Raw genomic sequence first — 18,580 nt, 5'->3', positions numbered from 1 at the left:
TTCCTTTGACTTTCCTCTTGTCCCACTGTCATGCTCAGTCTTCATTTGGGTTTCAGTAATTCCTCTTGGTTACATTACCCTTGATCATGCCCTACCATGCCTCCTACACTGTCCTCACCACCAATTTGGATCACTTGTTGTTCCCTTGTCCCTGGGTTTGTTAACACCAATACCATTTCTCCCACCTCCCCCTCTCCCATGTCCCCCCAGAACTGTCGGTCCCGTTGTTTTCTCCTCCAGATTGTTTATCTAGCCTATCTTATTTAGACAGACCTGCAGAGATAATAACATGCACAAAAACAAGACAGAGCAAAACCAAGCAACAATATACAACAAAACAACAACAAGCCAATGACAAAAAATAAAACAAGAAAGAAAAGCTTGTAGTTAGTTCAAGGACTGTTTGTTGGTCTTTAGGAGTGTTTTCCAGTCCAATTTGTTGGGGTACCATGTTTGGCCCCAAAGTCTACCTTCAACATTCTCTGGGGACCTCACTGCTCCGTTCCCTTGCTGTTCTGTGGCACCCCCTTAGTGTATTGCCTCTGTGTGGCAGCATCAGATCGGGAGCAATTCCCACACTGTGTCTCCAGTGTTGTCCCCCGCAGAGCCATGGGTCAGTGAGGGGCATCATGTCTCATAGTGGGTCCAGCCATGTGGTCCTCTCTGTGGACTGGCTGCTCTAATCGGGAACATGGTCCTCAAGGCCTGGTGGCCCAGGATGTGCTCCACTCTCTCCTCTTCCCCCTTCATCTGCTCCCATGTGCTCCGATCAGATATGTCCCTCTCCCGGAGCTGCAGATTCAGTGCCTTCTTTTGAAATAAATTCTTCTGGGGGGAGGGGCAGGTGTCCACATAGTAGTTGGGATTGGGGCCGGCCCCTTAGACTTCTCCACTGGTTCCCTACTCCATGCCAGCATGTTGCATTCACATCTTGGAACACTGGTTTGAAGTCGGGTCCCTCTTTCCCTGTGGAGATATAAACAGTGCCCTCCCCTTGGATGAGTTAGTGCCCTGTGCCCCCTCTAGCTTGGTAACTATCTTGAGGCCAACAAACAAATAAACTTTTATTCATTTTGTCTCCAGTTTCTGTCACAGTCAAAGACTGACATAGGCCCTACAAGAGGCTGCCCTTGATTTGGAGATGTAAGCCCTGGATTACCTCACTAAGCCATGCTCGATGCCTAAGATCTATTACTATTAACTCCTCCACCTGTCCGGGTCCCTGCTGTCCTTGCCCTTCAAGGCCCAACAGTTTTCCTCCCAGGCCCCATGTGTCCTGGCCAGTCTGGGGGCTCCTAGAAACCAGTGGTCTCTTCCATTTTCTCTGCCTGAAAGTTTGCCCACTGACTCGGTTGTTATGCCGGAGTTACCCTTGCACTGCTTGTTCTAAGCAATTATCAAGTCCAGTTGGTGGGCCCGGGGCTTTCAACTGGGTGCTGCCATCCTTGAGCCAATTAGAACCAGCAGTCGACTTACATTGTGTCCTGTTTTCAGGTGCAGGCCCCAGTGTTGGCTCATCAGCTGAATTCCTATTTATGGATCGAATTGTTCAAGGATTTGAATTGAGACAAAAATATGTGTCAACTTGGCTTGGCCATAATTCTCAGTGGTTTGGTAGTTAGACGGTGATGATTTGGTAGCTATGTAATGATGTGATCAGCCAACCCGTTGTAAGGGGATTGAGATGGGAACAACACCAGGTCACAACCCTGGTCTGAATCGAAGGTCTTGCCTGGGGATGTGCCTTGCGTTACCTTTTCTCTTACAAGAGCTGTAAGGATAGAGAAGGTAGCAGAGTGATGCACCAAGAAAGAAGGATGGAGAGCTGAAGATGTCCTTTGGACCCTGTGCTGGAAACCTACTCGATCTAGGGCCAGACTGATGCTAGGACACATGTAGATCTCCAAGAGATGCCAGGTCCTCAGACACTGAACGCAGGAAAGGACCTTCTTCCAGAACTCAGAGGGAGAAAAAGCCATCCTCTAAATCTGGTACCTAAATTTGAACTTCTACCCTCCTAAACTGTGGGATGACAAATCTGTGTTACGAAGATGTCCACCTGTGGTTTTTCTGCTAGTTGTTGTTGTTAGGTGCTATCGAGTCGGTTCCCACCCATAGCAGCCTTGGGCACAACAGAACATAACACTGCCTGGTCCTGTGCATCCTCACCATCGTTCTTATCCTTGAGCCCATGGCTGCAGCCACAGTGTTAATTCATCCCCTACAAGGCCTCCCCCGCCCCTCTGGCCCTCCACCTTAACCAAGCATGACGTTCTTCTCCGGGGACTGGTCTTTCTTAATCACATGTCCAAAGTAGTTAAGGTGAAGTCTAGCCATCCTTGCCTTTAAGGAGCACTCTGGCCATCCTTCTTCCGGGACAGGTGCGTTTGTCCTTTCAGCAGTTCACGGCACTCTCAATGTTCTTCTCCAGCACCACATTCACATGCATCGGTTCTTCTTCAGTCTTCCTTATGCAGTGTCCCACTTTCACCTGCATATGAGGCAATAAAAAATACCGCGGCTTGGCTCAGGCGCACCTCACTCCTCAAAGTAACATCCTTGCTTTTCAATACTCTAAAGAAGTCTTGTGCAGGAGATTTACCTAATGCAACCGACCTTTTGATCTCTTGAGAACTGCTTCCTTGAGCATTGATTGTGGAGCTAAGCAAGAGGAAATCCTAAACAACTTCAACTTTTTCTCCATTTATCAGGATGCTGTGAGGATTTTGCGCTTCTTTACACTGAGTTGGCATCCGTACTGAAAGCTACGATCCAGGGTCTTCAAGTCCCCCTCTTGCTCAGCAAGTTTTCCATGAGAGCAGCACTAAATGACTCAGACGCCTGGGAACTTGAGGAGAAGAACGTCTCTAGGTCCTCTCTGGTCATTGCATTTGGGTCACCTTGGAGGAGAGACCGTCAAGAACGTACTCCCTGCAGACATCCAAGGCTCAACAATTGGTCTCTATGTGCCTGACGCACCTGAGGGATGGGAGAGTCAGAAACAGGAGGAGGAAATGAAGTGTGTAGCTGCTTACCACCATGAATAATGGTCTCCTTTGTCAGCAGATCAGAACTGAGTGGCGCCCAGCTACCGTTATCAGCTATTCTGCTAAGAATCCATACAGAATCCTGATCAAAAGGAGGAAAAACAGAACAGAATTTGTAATTTTCGTGGACTCCAGAGCTTTTTGGAGCCACAGAGGCTAGATGAACCCCAGAAGCTATTGCCCTGAGATAATCTTTAAACTTGAAACCAAAAATATCCCCCTTAAATTTTCTTAAAACTAAGCAATAGCCATGAAAAGATCTCTGTCTTGACCATCATTTTGTTAAAAGAACCATCAGTTTGGGAGGAGCCCTGGAGACAGAGTGGTTAGACATTGAGCTGCTAACTACAAAGCCAGCGATCTGAAATCACAGCTGCTCCTTGTGATAAAGACGGGCTTTCTCCTTCTGTCCAGTTTCAGCCCTGGAAAGCCACAAGGTCAGGTCATACAGGGTTGCTATCAGTCAGAATTGACTTAATGGCAGAGAGTTTATCTATAGATAACTCTAGTGGGATCTAATCGATAACAGGTATTTGAAACATTGTGTAGAAACCTTAGTGACAGTGAGTTAGGTTGAGGTTAAGTGAGTTAAGTTAATGGAGCAGGAATGACTCTGAAAAGGAGGATGAGAATGGTTTCACACGCAAAGAATGTAAATCAGTGTGACTAAATTGTATGAAGGGGCTTACAAAGATTGGTGAAAAAATATAATTTAAAAGTAATATGGACATTTTGAAGCCCCCTCCTATGTGTCGTAGCTGTGGAATTGGTTTGTATTTTGCTATACGTTTTCTCAACAACAGGATAATAAAGTTGTACACAATTGAATCATTCATTGCATTTTTATAGTAGAAGAACAACACTCATTTAATAATGATAACCTAATCATTAGAGAGGGCCTCTGTTTATGAACGCTACGAGACAACATTCCCTTCATTCCAATCTTCTGCCTTTGTCCCTAGAATTGTAGCTCACCAAATCAAGATCCCGAGTGAAAAGAAATGAGGAGCAGAGAAGAGAGATGGGACAATGGAAATAAAGTGAAAAGAGAAAGACAGACAGTAGGGGAGGTCGACAGTTCAGGACAGGACACGGGGTAACAGGCATGAGATTCCCAAGAAAGCAGGAATGAGGTCTGAAAGGGAGGGTGGAGGATAAGAAATCTTAATGATAAAGAAACTGTGGGGACCAAGAAGTTGGAGAACGAAGCATCAGGATGATGAGGCAGGAAGGCCTGCCATGGTAAGTGAGATGGATGAATCCCGTGTCAGCAAGTTATGGTGGGCTTTGAGGGCACCTAGGATTGGCAGGCAATACGGCGGGCTGTAAACTCAAGTCCCAAGAACCACAGATCCATGAGCCAGACAGACCAGCAAAAAATGATGAAGTTCTTCACAGTGTCTACGTACATATATGAAGTAGCCCACACCCCTAAGAAAACTTTACCAGGTCTATGACCTGAGTTAAGGGTTTCACGCCACCCTGATCTTCCCACACTTGCTTGGACTTGTCAACATTATCTAAAAATGGGTTGTGCCTCAACTGCCCAACCACTGAGAATCCTAGCCCCGCCAAGTTGACACAAAATTTAACTCTCACAGTTAATATGCTGCTGTTTCTTAAATGCCTGATCTGTGGCAAATGCAGTGCTCAGATTTTTGCATTTATACCATAGTGGGCTCTGTGGGTCAAAGTTGAATTCACAGTTTGAAGAGCTGTGGACCTGAGGATCCGGACAGACAGCTGCTCGTGAGTTTTCATGCAGGAGACTGGAAGGATGTTTTGTCTGTCTCCATGCCCGGCAATGAAGGTCAAGGCCTGGCCAACCAGAGAAGAGTAGAAGAACAGAAGTAGACTTACTCTAGAGCCTAGAGGAGACATTCCTGCCTTTTCAGCATCTTGGAGGCCCTGAAGGCAAACCCGCTTGGCCTTGAAGCTCTGAAGATTAATGTCCTTATGACCACGTGGGAACTCAGAAGCTGGAGACAAAGGTCTCATAGCTGTCTTGTCTCAGTAACCCTCTGTGGACCACCTGTGTGCCAGGCAGTGTGATCATCTCCATTAAAGAAACAAAGCTACTTTCCCACCTCTACTATAGGATGGCCCTAGGATTCCAATCCCGATCAGTCTCGTGATCTTTCTACTCCACTCTCGAGCCTCTCACTGTTACCCCTTCTCTGCCTGACAGGAAAAAAAAATGCATCCTAGAGGATAAGTCTCAGGCTATGGACAGAAGAGAGGGAAGGTGAAGAGGAGAAGGTTGATGCAGTGTCGGGCCAGACAGGAGGACCTAGGTGGGAAGGAGCCACGCTGAATGATGACGACATATTGCGACATTGCTTCCTTCAGACCCTTTCCAGTTGAGCCAGGAAGGAGGTTAGAGAGCCCGCACAGCCTGAGCAGGAATGTGGGCATCGTCCAGGGAGAAGCTGGGCACAGGAAGTAGGTAAATGAGCTTTAGTTGTGGACACACGCAGCCTGGAGCTGTAAGACTTCAGGAACATTCTGTTCCTCCCAGCTTCGCACGTGTACAGCAGAGTGAGAGCATTGCCCTTGAGCCTCTGCGCCAACAGCTCCGACTCAGGGATTTGTGAACGTTTGTGTGGGGTTTGCAGGGCTTTGTTCCCATGTGATTCATTAATTGACCCATTGCTCCTTAAAACTGTAGGGAGCCTGGAAGTTCAGGCCAATAAATCCTTTCTGTTGGCCTAATTCATGGCCTGACATCACAAGCCTGACATCATAATCCATATATCCTGATCCCCCACCCCGTTCAAGAGGCTTCGGTGGCCAGGTTTTCTCACTGTGATATGAGTCACCCATGTGGTCATTCCCATTAGGATTCATATCTCAGATATGATCCATCTGCAGAAACATTAAGCTGAAGGTATCATTTATAGAAAAGCCTGTTACATTAACAGCTAGAGGGAATTTCTTTGAAAGTGCCCTTCGTTCAGTTCATTCATTGCTGGGTTGTGTCCTGTGCTGGACCCTGACATGTAGAGATGAATAGGACCTCGCCCTCACTCTCGGGAGTTGGCAGGATGACGACATGCACATAGAGGCTTGTGGGATGGATAGGATGGTGGTGAGAGCTAATAGGCTCTCCAGGGCAGTGTTTCTCACTGGAGCAGTCATTCATATCACCTGGAGGGCTTATTACGACCCCAATTGCTGGGCCCCGGTCCCAGTCCCAGAGTTATTCATGTAGTAGTAAATCTAGCATGGGGCCAGCTAAGTACTGGGCTGCTAACCAAAGGTTAGTGGTTCAAATCCACTAGCTGGTCTACGAGTAGAAAATGAAGCAGTCGATCTCCATAAAGATTTACAGCCCTGGAATCCTGCTCTGTTCTGGTTGTTACGGAAGTGGATTGTTGTTGTTGTTGTTGTTGTTTTGGAGGGTGGGATCCAGGAGTTCCTGGACGTTATAAATGGTTTTTATGCTCAGCTCCTAACCAAAAGATTATAAGCTCTACCCCACTCAGAGTGGCTCAGACGCAAGGCCTGGAGAAACGCTTCTGAAAAAGCCATGGAATCTGAGGATTACAGTGCTACCGTGACGCACATGGGGTCACTGGGGGCCAGGAATGTCCCTTTCTAACAAATCCCCTGGTGCATCTGCTGGCTCTGGGGACCACACTTTAAGGACACCCCCCCACCCCCTAGGCTTCCATTATTTGACTCCTTTCTCCATGGGCTGCTGGGTGTCAAGCTGCTTGCTTTGTGGTGAGGGCAAAACATTGCATAAACCACGGTCTTTGTCCCATGGACACTCACAGCTGGGAAGTGGGGAGGAAATACTTACCTCCGTATCTACAGAAGGTGCCACCAAGGAGGCTTGTAGGTAAAGGATGATTGTTTCTGGAGCTGGAACTCTGGGAAAGCCATATGGAGGAAGTTTTGAATGAATGGATACAATGGGGGTTTGGAATACACGTGCAAAGGCCTTCGCCATTGTCAAATCCCCCAATTCTTACATTGTCTGGGACCCCCCCTCTTACAGTGTGTCTCATAGGTCTTGGCTTCCTTCCTGCCGAAACTGGTGGCACAGCTCTGGTCAATTGGCCTGGTCTTTGCAAAGCCTTTATTTTTGGCTCTCTGGAGCCCTTCTTGCTCCGGGGTCTTGTGCATGGGCTGTATCCTCTCAGTAGAATGGAATTCTCCACACAGGCATTTGAATGGAATGTGGGATAGAGCAAATGTGGGCTGCTACCTAAATCCTCCTCCTCATGCCTGCCACTCTGGTCCTCAGGCTGCCTCCGCTACCATCCCCTCCATTGGCCTCACGATTTCTGTTGACGCCTCCGGAAATATGGTCGTTCTTATGTCATTGCGTTTTGTATACACACGAGCAGCCATCAGAACTCAAACTTCCAGCAGCTTCATCTTGCCAGAACACTGGTTCTAGATTCCAGAAATTAGGAAAGGGGCCCATGAGACCAGTAGAGGGGTTTCCAAACCAAGCACAAAGCTAAGCTCTTACGCTTTGTTCCATAAGAGAGGCTCCTATCTGTTCACCCAGCCTATTAACTCATAGCACAACTATAGCTGTACAACTACATGTGATTGTGTTTCTAGTCCAGGTCACATAACAATAGCCATGTTCTGGAGAGGGTAAAGGTACTAAGAGAAGATGTGTAAGCTGTTGTGAGAAATGAAAGCTATAGTCGAGGAGAAAACTAATAGGAGGGAGGGGACTAGCAGAACCTACCTACCTACAGTTTTAGGGAATAATGATGCTGAACTAATAGTCATAATGAAGGTTAATGGTTGAAGCCCTCCATCTGCCATAGCTAGGGAGCTCTGGTCGGCACTGGGGTTAGCCATTGATTGGGATGTTAACTGCAATGTTGGCAGCTCAAACCCACCAGCCACTACCATGGAGAAAGGACGAAACGCTGACCAAAGTCTTGATCTTCTCGACTCCTTTCCTTTCCTTACCCCCGAAGACTTCCGCAAGACATGAAGAGTCTACTTATAAAATATATCTTGACTCCATGAGGAGCCAGAGAAGCCCTGGTAGCATAGGAGTTACGCATTGGGCTGCAATTCATAAGGTCAGCAGTTCAAAACCACCAGCCGCTCCAAGGGAGAAAGACGGGACTTTCTACTCCCATAGACAGTCTCGGAAACATACAGGGGTAGTTCTGCCTGGCCCTATGTGGTCGCTATGAGTTGGCATTGACTTGGTGGCAGTGAGTCTGGTTTTGTTTTTTATATGAGGAAGCTTCAAAGAGTCAGTAGAAAAATTCCATTGTCTTTTAGTTCCATTTTTCCTATATAACACTCCATAGGTTTGTCGGTTTGTTTGTTTTCCATCTCATGTACTTTGGACATGTCAGGAGAGACCAGTCCGTAGGAAAGGATATTATGTTTGGTAAAGTGCAGGGGCAGCAACAAAGGAGGAAGACCCTCAACAAGACGGATTGACACGGGGGCTCCAACATCACAATTGTGAGGGCGGGGCAGGACCTGGGAGTGCTTCCTCTGTTGCAATTATGAGTCGGAACTGACTGGCAGCACATAGCAACAGCAAAGGAAACCAACCTCACTGCCCTCGCTTTGATCCTGACTCACAGTGACCCTATAGGACAGGTAGAACTGCCCTTTATGGGGGTACCAAACCCCATCTTTCTCCCTCGGAGAGGCTGGTGGTTTCAAACCGCGGACCTTATTGTTAGCAGCCTAATGTGTAACCGCTCTGCCACCAAGGCTCCAACAGCTCTAACAACAACAACAGCACCTGTTTATTGCTTACCTCCTCCTGTGAAATGAAACTCTTCGTTCTCACCTTGTTGCATCTCTGGTCCCTGGGAGTGGGCATACATCTGTACTCACAAAACCCCGTTGTGAATGAATGATTGGGCACATTGCTGTTTCGTGGCTTGGATGCCACGTTGCGACCTTCCATTTTATCTCAAACTTTTTTCCCCCATAGAGATCAGTAGTGTAGGTCTAGTTTTCAGCACCTTGTATTACTACATTACTCAAGTGAGATAAAGTTTAGGTCTTTTATTTCCTTTTGTAATTGGAAGCTGTAAATCTCCATATAAAGGAAGCACGTCGAGTCATTCCTTAGTCATAACTTGAGTATTTCATAAGTATGTCGGGTGACCATGAAAGGCATGAGTCTGGATGAAACAACAGCAGCAGCAGCCTTGCAAACATCATGCGAGCCTCTTGATCGCAGTCCCACTGTCTGGGCGTTAGGGGGCGCCCTGTATGGTGCCGTGCACCATACGTGCTGCGCTACAGAGTTGGGCAGACCTGGCCTTGAATCCTGGTTCAGTCTCTGACCACTCATGTAACCCTGATTGTATTTCTCTAATTATTGCAAAAATTAAATCAACTTCTAGGATTCCTGTGGAGTCGAACCTCACACATGTGAAATATTTATGATCCTGCTCAATACACCATTGTGCTGTCTGTTAAATGTGTGACAGAAAGCTGGAGGGGTTCTCCCAACCATCACTTCGTGAGGGCATGATGCTGAGAGTTGGGTGGGTGATTCTTAGTTAGGGTCAGTTGAATATGCTGGCTCTCTCACGGGTCTGGGTCACTTGATGGGTCAGACCAGCAATTGGATGGTCTAGGATGGCCTGGATTGTGTACTATGCACCAACTGTTGCCAAGCTGACAGCCAGGGTAACAGCAGTGACGGGGCTGCACGAACTCGCATGGGCCTCTTCAGGTGGCTGTGGTTGCATTTTCAACAGCTGCAAGAGAGGACACTTCCGGGGCATGCAGACTTTGCAAGACTCCGCTCTCCTCACCTGTCCTAAACTCTTACTGGTCGAAGCAAATCATAACGCTAGCCTAGAGGTCGTGAAGGAAGATGTTACATTCATTTTTGCAGTCTGCCCCAACCATCATCCTAACAATTGATCTTGGTTGAGTGTTTGCTAAGTGCCAGGTGCCGTTCTGATTGTTGTGCATTTGTCAAAGCGGTCGTTCTGAGCACGGCCTTACACAGCAGGCTGTAGTGCAGCCCCATTTTGAAGAAAAGGAAACTCAGGCACAGCCCAGCAAAGCAACTTGTCTCTGGTTGTACATTTGGGAAGCAGAGGAGCTACAAGAGCGGCTGGTGGTGGTTTTGAACTGCTGACCTATCAGTTAGCAGTGTCACCACCACCACCAGGGCTCCTGCCTACTCTTCTCTAGGTGGGATTTTTCATGACTTCTTTTTATAAGTGAATGATGTAGTAAGAGATGACAAGTGATTTCTTAATTGTTCTTTGGCATTGCTATATCTACCATCACTTCCTGCACATTTCCACACCTTGAACTCAGTTCATCCAATATTGGTATGACACGGATGTGCTCGTGCAGATGTTGGCTTAAACTTATGGTTCTCCATCTGGCTCTTTGTGGCAGGGGGTGGACAATGACAATGGCAGTTCGCAGCTTCAGATTGCCCAGGCAATAGTGGCTGACGAGCTGACATCCACAGACACGTCTGTGTTCATCAGTAGTTTCTTAGAGATGGCAAGCAACACCCTGTAAGAGCAGAGAGCTCCACCTTTTCTCTCTGCAGTCCCAGCAACCAGCACATGGACAAGGACCCCGAGCACAAACCGGATCTCAGGACATGCTTGCTGCCTCTCTCTGCTTACCTGTCCTACCAAGGCAAGAGTCACCAACACATATGCAGACGATGACCCAATATTAGCCCGAGGTGACCAGTGGACACTGGTGACAATTGGTACCAGCTGGTGAACTCATCATACTTTATCTCATTGGACACCACATGGAATGCTAAGTGGTATCAGGTTGCTCCTTTTTTCCTACCCTAGAAATGGTGTAAACTTTCCTGTTTTTTGTGGGGTTTTTTTATTGTTTGTTTTGTCTTAATCAATTTATTGGGGGCTCACCCAACTCTTATCACAATCCATCCATCTATCCATTGTGTCAAGCACATTTGTACATTGGTTGCCATCATCATTCTCAAAACATTTGCTTTCTACTTGAGCCCTTGGTGTCAGCTCCTCATTTTCCCCCTCCCTCCCCCCTGCCCCCTCCCTCATGAACCCTTGATAATTTATAAATTATTATTATTTTGTCATATTTCACACTATCCAATGTCTCCCTTCACCCACTTTTTTGTTGTCTACCCCCCAGGGAAGAGGTTATATGTAGATCCTTGTGATCAGTTCCACCTTCCTACCCCCCAATGATGCGGTTGAATCTGGCTCTTGGCCTGCCATTTGTGACCCATGTACTCCTCTGCCATTGCCTTGATTTTTGACTCTGAGTGATCCTATCCAGTGTTTCCCAGACTGTACATCTTTATGTGAGCAGATGGCCTCTTTCTCCTAAGGTGCGGCTGATGAGTTTGAACCATCACCTTGTGGTTAGCAACCCATCAGGCCTCCAGTGCACCTCCATCAAGTACAAGTGTATGTCAGTAGATGAAGGCTGACTATACATCTATTAAGGTTTGTGAAGTTTGCATAGCTGGTGGGTTCTGATCTCATAATAACCTTTCGTGGTTCACCGGAGGTGGTCTTAAGTGCCCGCCTGCCTGGTGAGATTTGGAGGATGCAGCAGTATCAGGCCCTAGAGAGTCTGGGAAAGTGGTCTCATCCCGTTGCTCATTGGTGGTCACCAGAGGAGTGGCCTCTATTTCCACTCTAGAGTAAGATTTCTGCTTCTGTGTCGCTCCTTTACTAAATGAGAAGATCCAGGCACGATACCATAATCTGTATACAGTGAACCCTCGCCACTTCGCGCTTCGACTTCCGCGGCTTCACTCTATCACGGTTTTTGCGTAACAGCGCATGCTCTGTCATTACTGCCACTGATTGGCTAATACTGTACACGCTTGATGCCATAAATAATATAATAAATAATAAATGATAATTGTAACGTCCAAAATGTTTTACTGTATTTTCCCTTTTTCATTTAATAAATTGGGTAATACGAGTGTAATGGTGACTAAAGGGTGTTTTTTCATGTCCTCTATGCTCTAACTATGAAAATATTTGATTTACAAATAAGGAATCCTACTTCGCGGAATTTCATTTATCACGGTAGGGTCTAGAACTGATTAACCGCGATAAATGAGGGTTCACTATAAACACTTGAGAACTATTTGTATTATTTTTTTTATTGTTGAATGAATAACAAGTCAACTAAGGTCAGGGGCTCCTAGTGGCATGTCAGAAACTCCACAGTAGAATAGACTTTTGTGTCACTATCAGAAAGCTAAAATGACCTACCCAATGTTAGGTTGTTTATGTACGACCCAGAAGTGTCTCGTTTCCCAATGGTCCGGCCTTACTTTCCAAATTAGGTTGAGAGATTCTGCAACACCAGGAGTGTACTTCCTCAGGCCAGTGCCTCTGATTTTTCAACAAGCTCCTTGCAGGAAGGGTGTGATGAACAATTGCGTTTGACTAGTTGGGAGCCTATCCTGACAGGTCAGCTTGAGAGCACTCGTGAATTCAGGTGGGAAAAGGAGAAGCTAGGTGGATAGTGAGCGAGACAGGGACAGAGGGGGCAGGATTTGTCAGTTCACTGGATGTGGATGATCAAGGAGGAGGAAGAGGAGCTAAAGAGAGTTGAAAGACTTTGATCCCAGGTGATGGAGTGCAGGTTTATGGCCACAAAAGAAAAAAGAAGAAACAGAAACCAGAGGGGAAGGGAGGCAGCCATCCGTGTGAGATACGAAAATAATAACAATCAAGGGGCCATGAGGGTGGGGGATAGGGAAAGAAAAGAGGAGCTGATCCCAAGGGCTCAATAGAAAGTAAATGTCTAGAAAAGAACGATGGCCACCTGTGTACAAATATGCCGGATACAGGTGATGTATGGATTGTAACAAGAGTTGTAAGAGCCCCCGATAAAATGATCTCAAAAAAAAGGCAAATAAAATAAAACAAAACAACTGTTTAAGAAGAAAAAAAGGAGCTCTCCTTCTCTGTGACCTTCCATCCACTTCACTTTGAGCATGGAGAAACAAGGTATGACTGTCAGGCTGGAGCGTCCCTGAGAGGCAGACAGGCAGGGGGTGCTCAGTCTATCGGTGAGTCCAGATGGACAAAGCTGAAAGGTTCACCCTTGTCCCGGCCAGAGGAACTTTGCTGCTGGGGAGGAGAGGACATTTGAGCTGAACATACTTTGGGTTGGTACAACTCGTAAGTGCTGTGTTTGAAAGCCACATTGTTTGAATGGCCTATTTCATAACACACATAACTTTCCCAAATAAATGGTGTCTGCAGAATGTTCAGGTTAATTCATGAGCCCAGAATTCAAGAGTATTTGTGCCAGAGCCACTGAGCCTTCTTTCTTAATAAGTCATCTTGGCATTTTGTCAACAGCGTGATTTGCTTTTCTAAGAAACGAGATGAGTACTTCCTGTGTCTTTGTGCTATTCACAGATCTACCATGCAGTGAGAAGAGAAGAAACACAAGATACCGTTGGATCTTGCCTCCATCTCTTCGGAAAGCTCCCAGCATCTGAGACGGCCCATGGAAGGATTCACATTGGTCCATGCTTAAAGCGATGTGTCCAGGGCCCCTCCTGTGAGTTCCGTGCCACCCTCCAAAGGACCTCCATCTCTCAGTACATCACCGGGTCCCTCCTAGAAGCCACCACCTCTTTAGGAGCAAGAAGCAGCCTGCTCAGTACTTTTGGAGGATCCACTGGACGAATAATGCTGAAAGGTAATGTCTGAAATTTCACTTTCAACTTTTCGCCTTTGAGTGGTAGAATGGCATACGGATGTAAGTATGTGCCTCCTGATGGAAGCTGGAGTTCACTTATCAGCAAACTTCAGTTAAGGTCGTTGCTTTAGGAAGAGGGCAGTTGGTCCTGGATCAAAATCCTCTAAAGTAGAGACATTGCAAATATGAAATATTAAGATTTTGAAGTTTCATTTTGGAAAGCCGTAAATGGTTAAGACACCATTTTTTAATTAAGGAAGGTCATTCCGTCTAGTGATAACCCACGAAAGGAGTCCTTTCGCTGTGGATGAGATGCTTGTAAGCAAGTATAATCATGTGGTCACAGTGAACACCAGCAGTGATTGCAAACAGTGGACTTACAGTTCTCCTTCATCCCCCAAAGACCAGAATCCATAGGTTCAGCATATTGACCAGAAAATCCAAAGACCATCTTAGAAGGACGAGAGAGCCAGGCATTTCATGAATAAAGAAAGCCGATGGAAAAACTTCCCACGAGTCGCAGACAGGCAGGTCAGAAATGGCAATGCACTAGAGAACCTTGGGGACTTATGCCCTGACAGCTGTCACAACCTGCTTGGCCGCCTGCCCTGGCAGGAAGCTGCCAGCCAGATGGGGACCACGCAGAGCAGCATTTCACTGCCCAGAGGCTGCCAAGAGCCTGCTCTGACATCCGGTCATTTCTCTCAGGCACAGGAGCTCATGCCCCTCCAGCGATCTGGGGCTCGTGGGCCAGAGACCGTCCTCCCTGAGGCCTGAGATGAAACCAGCCCCTCTGTGCATATACCCTGCGTGCCATGGTGGTCACCTTCCTCCTTGATTATAAATGATGCCCGGGGGAATCAGAAGTGTAGCTGCATTCATCCGGAAGAATCATGGGAAGGACCGGGGTTTTATTCCCAGCCAGTGCCCCTCCCACACAGCTATTACCCATCTGTCTGTGGCAGATAACGTGTTGCCAGGATGCTGAACAAGGAACCCTGGTGGCAGAGTGGGTTACAGGTTGAGTTGCTAGCCTCAAGGTTGCCAGTTCAAACACACCAACCCCTCATAGGGAGAAAGTTGAGGCTTTCTGCTCCCCTAAAGATTTACAGCCTTGCAAACATACAGGGGCAGTTCTACGCTATCCTAGAGGGTCACTGTGAGTCGGAATGAACTTGGTGGCAGTGAGTTTATGGTGCTGCCGAGGTGTCAGTGAACTTCCAGGCTTAAGCAGACTAGGAAGACAGGCTTGGCAATCTGCGTGTGAATATCAGCCATTGACAACCCTATGGGTTGCAGGTCGAGTCCCAGTCCACAGCTGGTCTGGGTAGTTTTCTTCCACCCTGCCTAGGGTGGGCATGAGTCAGGGACTGGCCCAAGGACGGCTACCCACAGCAACAATCCTGAGAACAAACCTGGCTTCATATGCTTTCCGTTCATTCAACGTATGGTCTTTTAGGCCCTACTACGTGATGCTATAGGCTAAGCATTGGACTCCTATCCATGAACTGAACAGTTCAAACCCACCAGTTGCTCCATGGAAGACAGATGAGGTTGTGTGTTCCATAAGGATTTACAATATAGAAAACCCTATATAACAATTCTACTCTGTCCTACAGGTTTCTCTGAGTTGGAATCTATTGAACAGCAGTGCAGTTTTAGTGGGTCAGCATGTGCTATTGCTGGTAGTGAACAAAACACGCAGGATTCCTGGTTTCACAGAGATGATGGTTTCTAGGTGGTAACGACTCTTCCCTCTATGGGGCAGCTTCTTCACTCTGATGTGACTCCACGTACCTGCCAAGGCACCCTCCTCGTTTGACATTGGAATTGGCACGACCTCGGTGCTTCGTCTTGTGAGGGCAAAATACCAGGGCCTCCTCTTGTGAGCTAATCAACCTGTGTTTACCAGGTACCTACTCTGCCCCCTAGTGTAAAGGTGTTCTGGGAGAACCTATTGAAGTTTAAGCCCATTCACTTGCCTTTAAAGTGTTGCTGATCTTAATGAAGAAGCCAGAGTTGTAGGTAGCAAGTAAAAGAATAGCAAGAGGCTGCGGAGATGTAAGTGCCGGGCAATGGGGAAGTGATTATCTGTGTTCGCAGTCTGGAGGAGGAGGGACTTGCGCTCTTGAAACCTTTTTATCAACTTTGCAGTCGCTTCCGTGGTGTTTTCAAATCTTGTGTGCATCACAGTGGAGCGCTTGCTTCAAGATGTGTCAGGAGAAGAAAATGCATTTGAATACCCAGCTGGGCCTCCGAGGTCCCTGAGAACTCTCTGCCTCATAAACCGATTGGTTTTGAGCTCGATTGACCATGTCCCCTGCCAAGGGGCCTGGAGGCCCTGCCTGTTGCTGTGATTGGATGGTCTTGGGAGCATGTGTCTCCTAGAGCATAAAGCTGGGTCACCACCTCCGTTGTGCGGTGCTGATCAGAGTCTACGGGGAGCATCTAGTAGACATTAGGTCCTCAGCTTAGAAATGAGTTCTGTTCCAGAGGTTCGGTTCTCAGGAGTTGTATGGAACTTGGAAATGGTGATAATGAAATATTAACCAGTTAATATTTCCCAGAGCCGAAATATGAGTTGTGATTCTTGTCCTCAGAAACGTCTTTAATTCATAATACAGTTGAATCTGTATATTTCCTGTGGACTACAGAAAAACAAAACTATTACGATTGGATGCTGAGAATCAACCCAAAGAGCAATACGAAAGAGAACGAAAGGCATTTCTTCGAAAATTGCCTTGTAATTGAGGATGGGAATCATTCTAATTACATCTGAGCACAGAGTTAAATGGAGACTTCAAAAAGAACTTTTTACCATCGCAGAGGTTTTAGATGTTGACAACTCTGTAGTTAATTTCACTTCGAAACTCATATTAAAGAATGAGAAAACGGGCCCAGTAGCATTTTCTTTCTCTTTCTTTTCTTCTTTTTGAATGAGAGACTGAAAATAGGGAGGAAAGGGAGAAGAGGAGGCAGCACAGTGTCCCGTCTTCCCTTTTCGCCCCTTCAAGAAAGAGAGAAGAGGGGATCAAGGAGAATGGTCTGTCCCTGGGGGGGAGGGTGTTTGAAGTGGATTGAATGGAATTGGGAATCGACTAAAAGGAGGAGGGGCTCTTTTGCAGGTCGCTGGTCTCAGGGTTGTTAAGAGAGAATAAAGAACGGAGGGTGTGGAAAAGAGATGGGACGTCTACCAGGTTTTCACCTGGCCTCCAGTGGGCCCAACCCCACTTGTCTTCTGGAAATGGCTCTGGAAACAAGTTGGGCTTGAAACTGCCTGCAAGAAGTGACAATTAAAACCAAAATCAATCTCACCTGCCAGCTAGTCAACTCCAACTCCTAGTGACAAGGAAGGCAGGCCCCTGAGGGTTTCTGAGACTGAAACTCTTTACCAAGGAGCTCTGGTGGCGTAGGGGTGGAGCAGCTGGTGGTTTCGAACTGTTAGCTTTAAAGTTAGCAGCCCAACTCATGACCACTATACCAGCAGGGCTCCTAAGTGAGACTAGGAAGAGAAAATGACCGGCCCGGTGTTCATCTTCACAGGGCATTCACAAGTTAAGAAGTAGTAACTCCAGGCTTACATATCTCCATGAGCGTCCAGAAGGATGGCCAACAAGCGGCACACAGCATTCTGGCTTTTCTGCCTCCGGAACGGCAAAGGGTGGTCCGTCTACCCAGTTGAAAGTTTGACAACTGTTGGGAAACTTTGATATGAGCCACTCATCAGCAGAGGCACATCATTGATCACAAGGGTGTGCTATCTGAAAATAGAAATATCGAGAGTCCAACACAACGCAGCCAAGGGACTTCTTTCGTTTTCTCTTTTTTAACTGAGGAAAGTTACAGAACCTTCATTTTCCATCCAACAGTACGTACACATTTTGGTTTTGTGTCCTGTCCCGTTCCCCAGTAGCATTCATCTTTCTTTTTGGGCCTTCCCAGCCTCTGAGCTGTGTTTTAGGACACAGCTGCCCTCTGGGTCTCTGAGTTGAGAGAAGAGTCCATTGTCCCTGTTCCACTTGAGATCTGTTTACCTCCCACTCCCTGCACCCTTTGTCCTTTCTCACCCCCCTTGCTGAGACTCTCAGAACTGACTCTGCACAGCAGTCAAAAGAGGCACTGACTTTAATAATCAGAAATTTCCTAACTCCATCAGCAGCTTTTCTTTATTTCTTTTCCCTTTTTTTCTCCTCAGTGCTATTTTCTTTTTTTCAGTGTTTTCTGAGAATTTCAAAAGCATGGCAAAGTAATAAGTGAGAGGAAAAACTGGGATGACTGAGAGCAATATAAAACACCGAGGTCAAAAGTTTGGCAAATAGTGATAAGAAGATTTTTCAAATAACTCAGCTGAGTGTTTTCATATGTACTTATTATACATTTTAACAATTTGTAATGACAAATTGAGAAGCAGCAAACTCATTCTTCCTTCTTAAATGATTGCTAAGTAATGCCTGTAAATAAAAGAATTAAATAGATACATATAACCAAGACAAAACTGAGGTACCCATATTTGAACATGTAGCAGGAAACTTTACTATTCATTTTGAACCAGGTTGAGCGTGTTGTGTGTGGGGTGTGCACCCAGAATGGCTCTATTACAGTGATAAGTCATCTATAGACTGTTAATGGAACATTAACATGGAAGCAGGCAGTGCCTCGCAGGTTTAAAATTCTCGGTTGAAATTAGGGAACATTATGTTTCTGATAAAGGAGTCTAATACATTTTCTTTTTTTTAAATCATTTTATTAGGGGCTCATACAACTCTGACCATCTTCCATGCATACATCAATTGTGTAAAGCGCATTTGTACATTCATTGCCCTCATCATTCTCAAAACATTTCCTCTCCACTTAAGCCCCCGACATTA

At 46.5% G+C, this 18,580-nt stretch overlaps 1 protein-coding gene across 1 annotated transcript in view; it reads left to right on the top strand.

Moving 5' to 3' along the window:
* Window positions 1–18,580, top strand: part of PLCE1 (phospholipase C epsilon 1) — a 333,692-nt gene that overhangs the window by 138,847 nt on the left and 176,265 nt on the right. Inside the window, exon 3 of the mRNA XM_004701341.2 lies at window positions 13,427–13,712. Within this exon, the coding sequence (XP_004701398.1) occupies window positions 13,427–13,712 (286 nt within the window). The remainder of the gene's footprint in view (window positions 1–13,426; window positions 13,713–18,580) is intronic.

This window comes from Echinops telfairi, unplaced genomic scaffold, assembly GCF_000313985.2.
Source record: "Echinops telfairi isolate 266 unplaced genomic scaffold, ASM31398v2 ScPeMD7_70;HRSCAF=299, whole genome shotgun sequence".
Classification (NCBI taxonomy): Eukaryota; Metazoa; Chordata; class Mammalia; order Afrosoricida; family Tenrecidae; genus Echinops; species Echinops telfairi.
The sequence above is the reverse complement of the archived record's forward strand: the minus strand, read 5'-3'. Positions and strand labels throughout refer to the sequence as shown.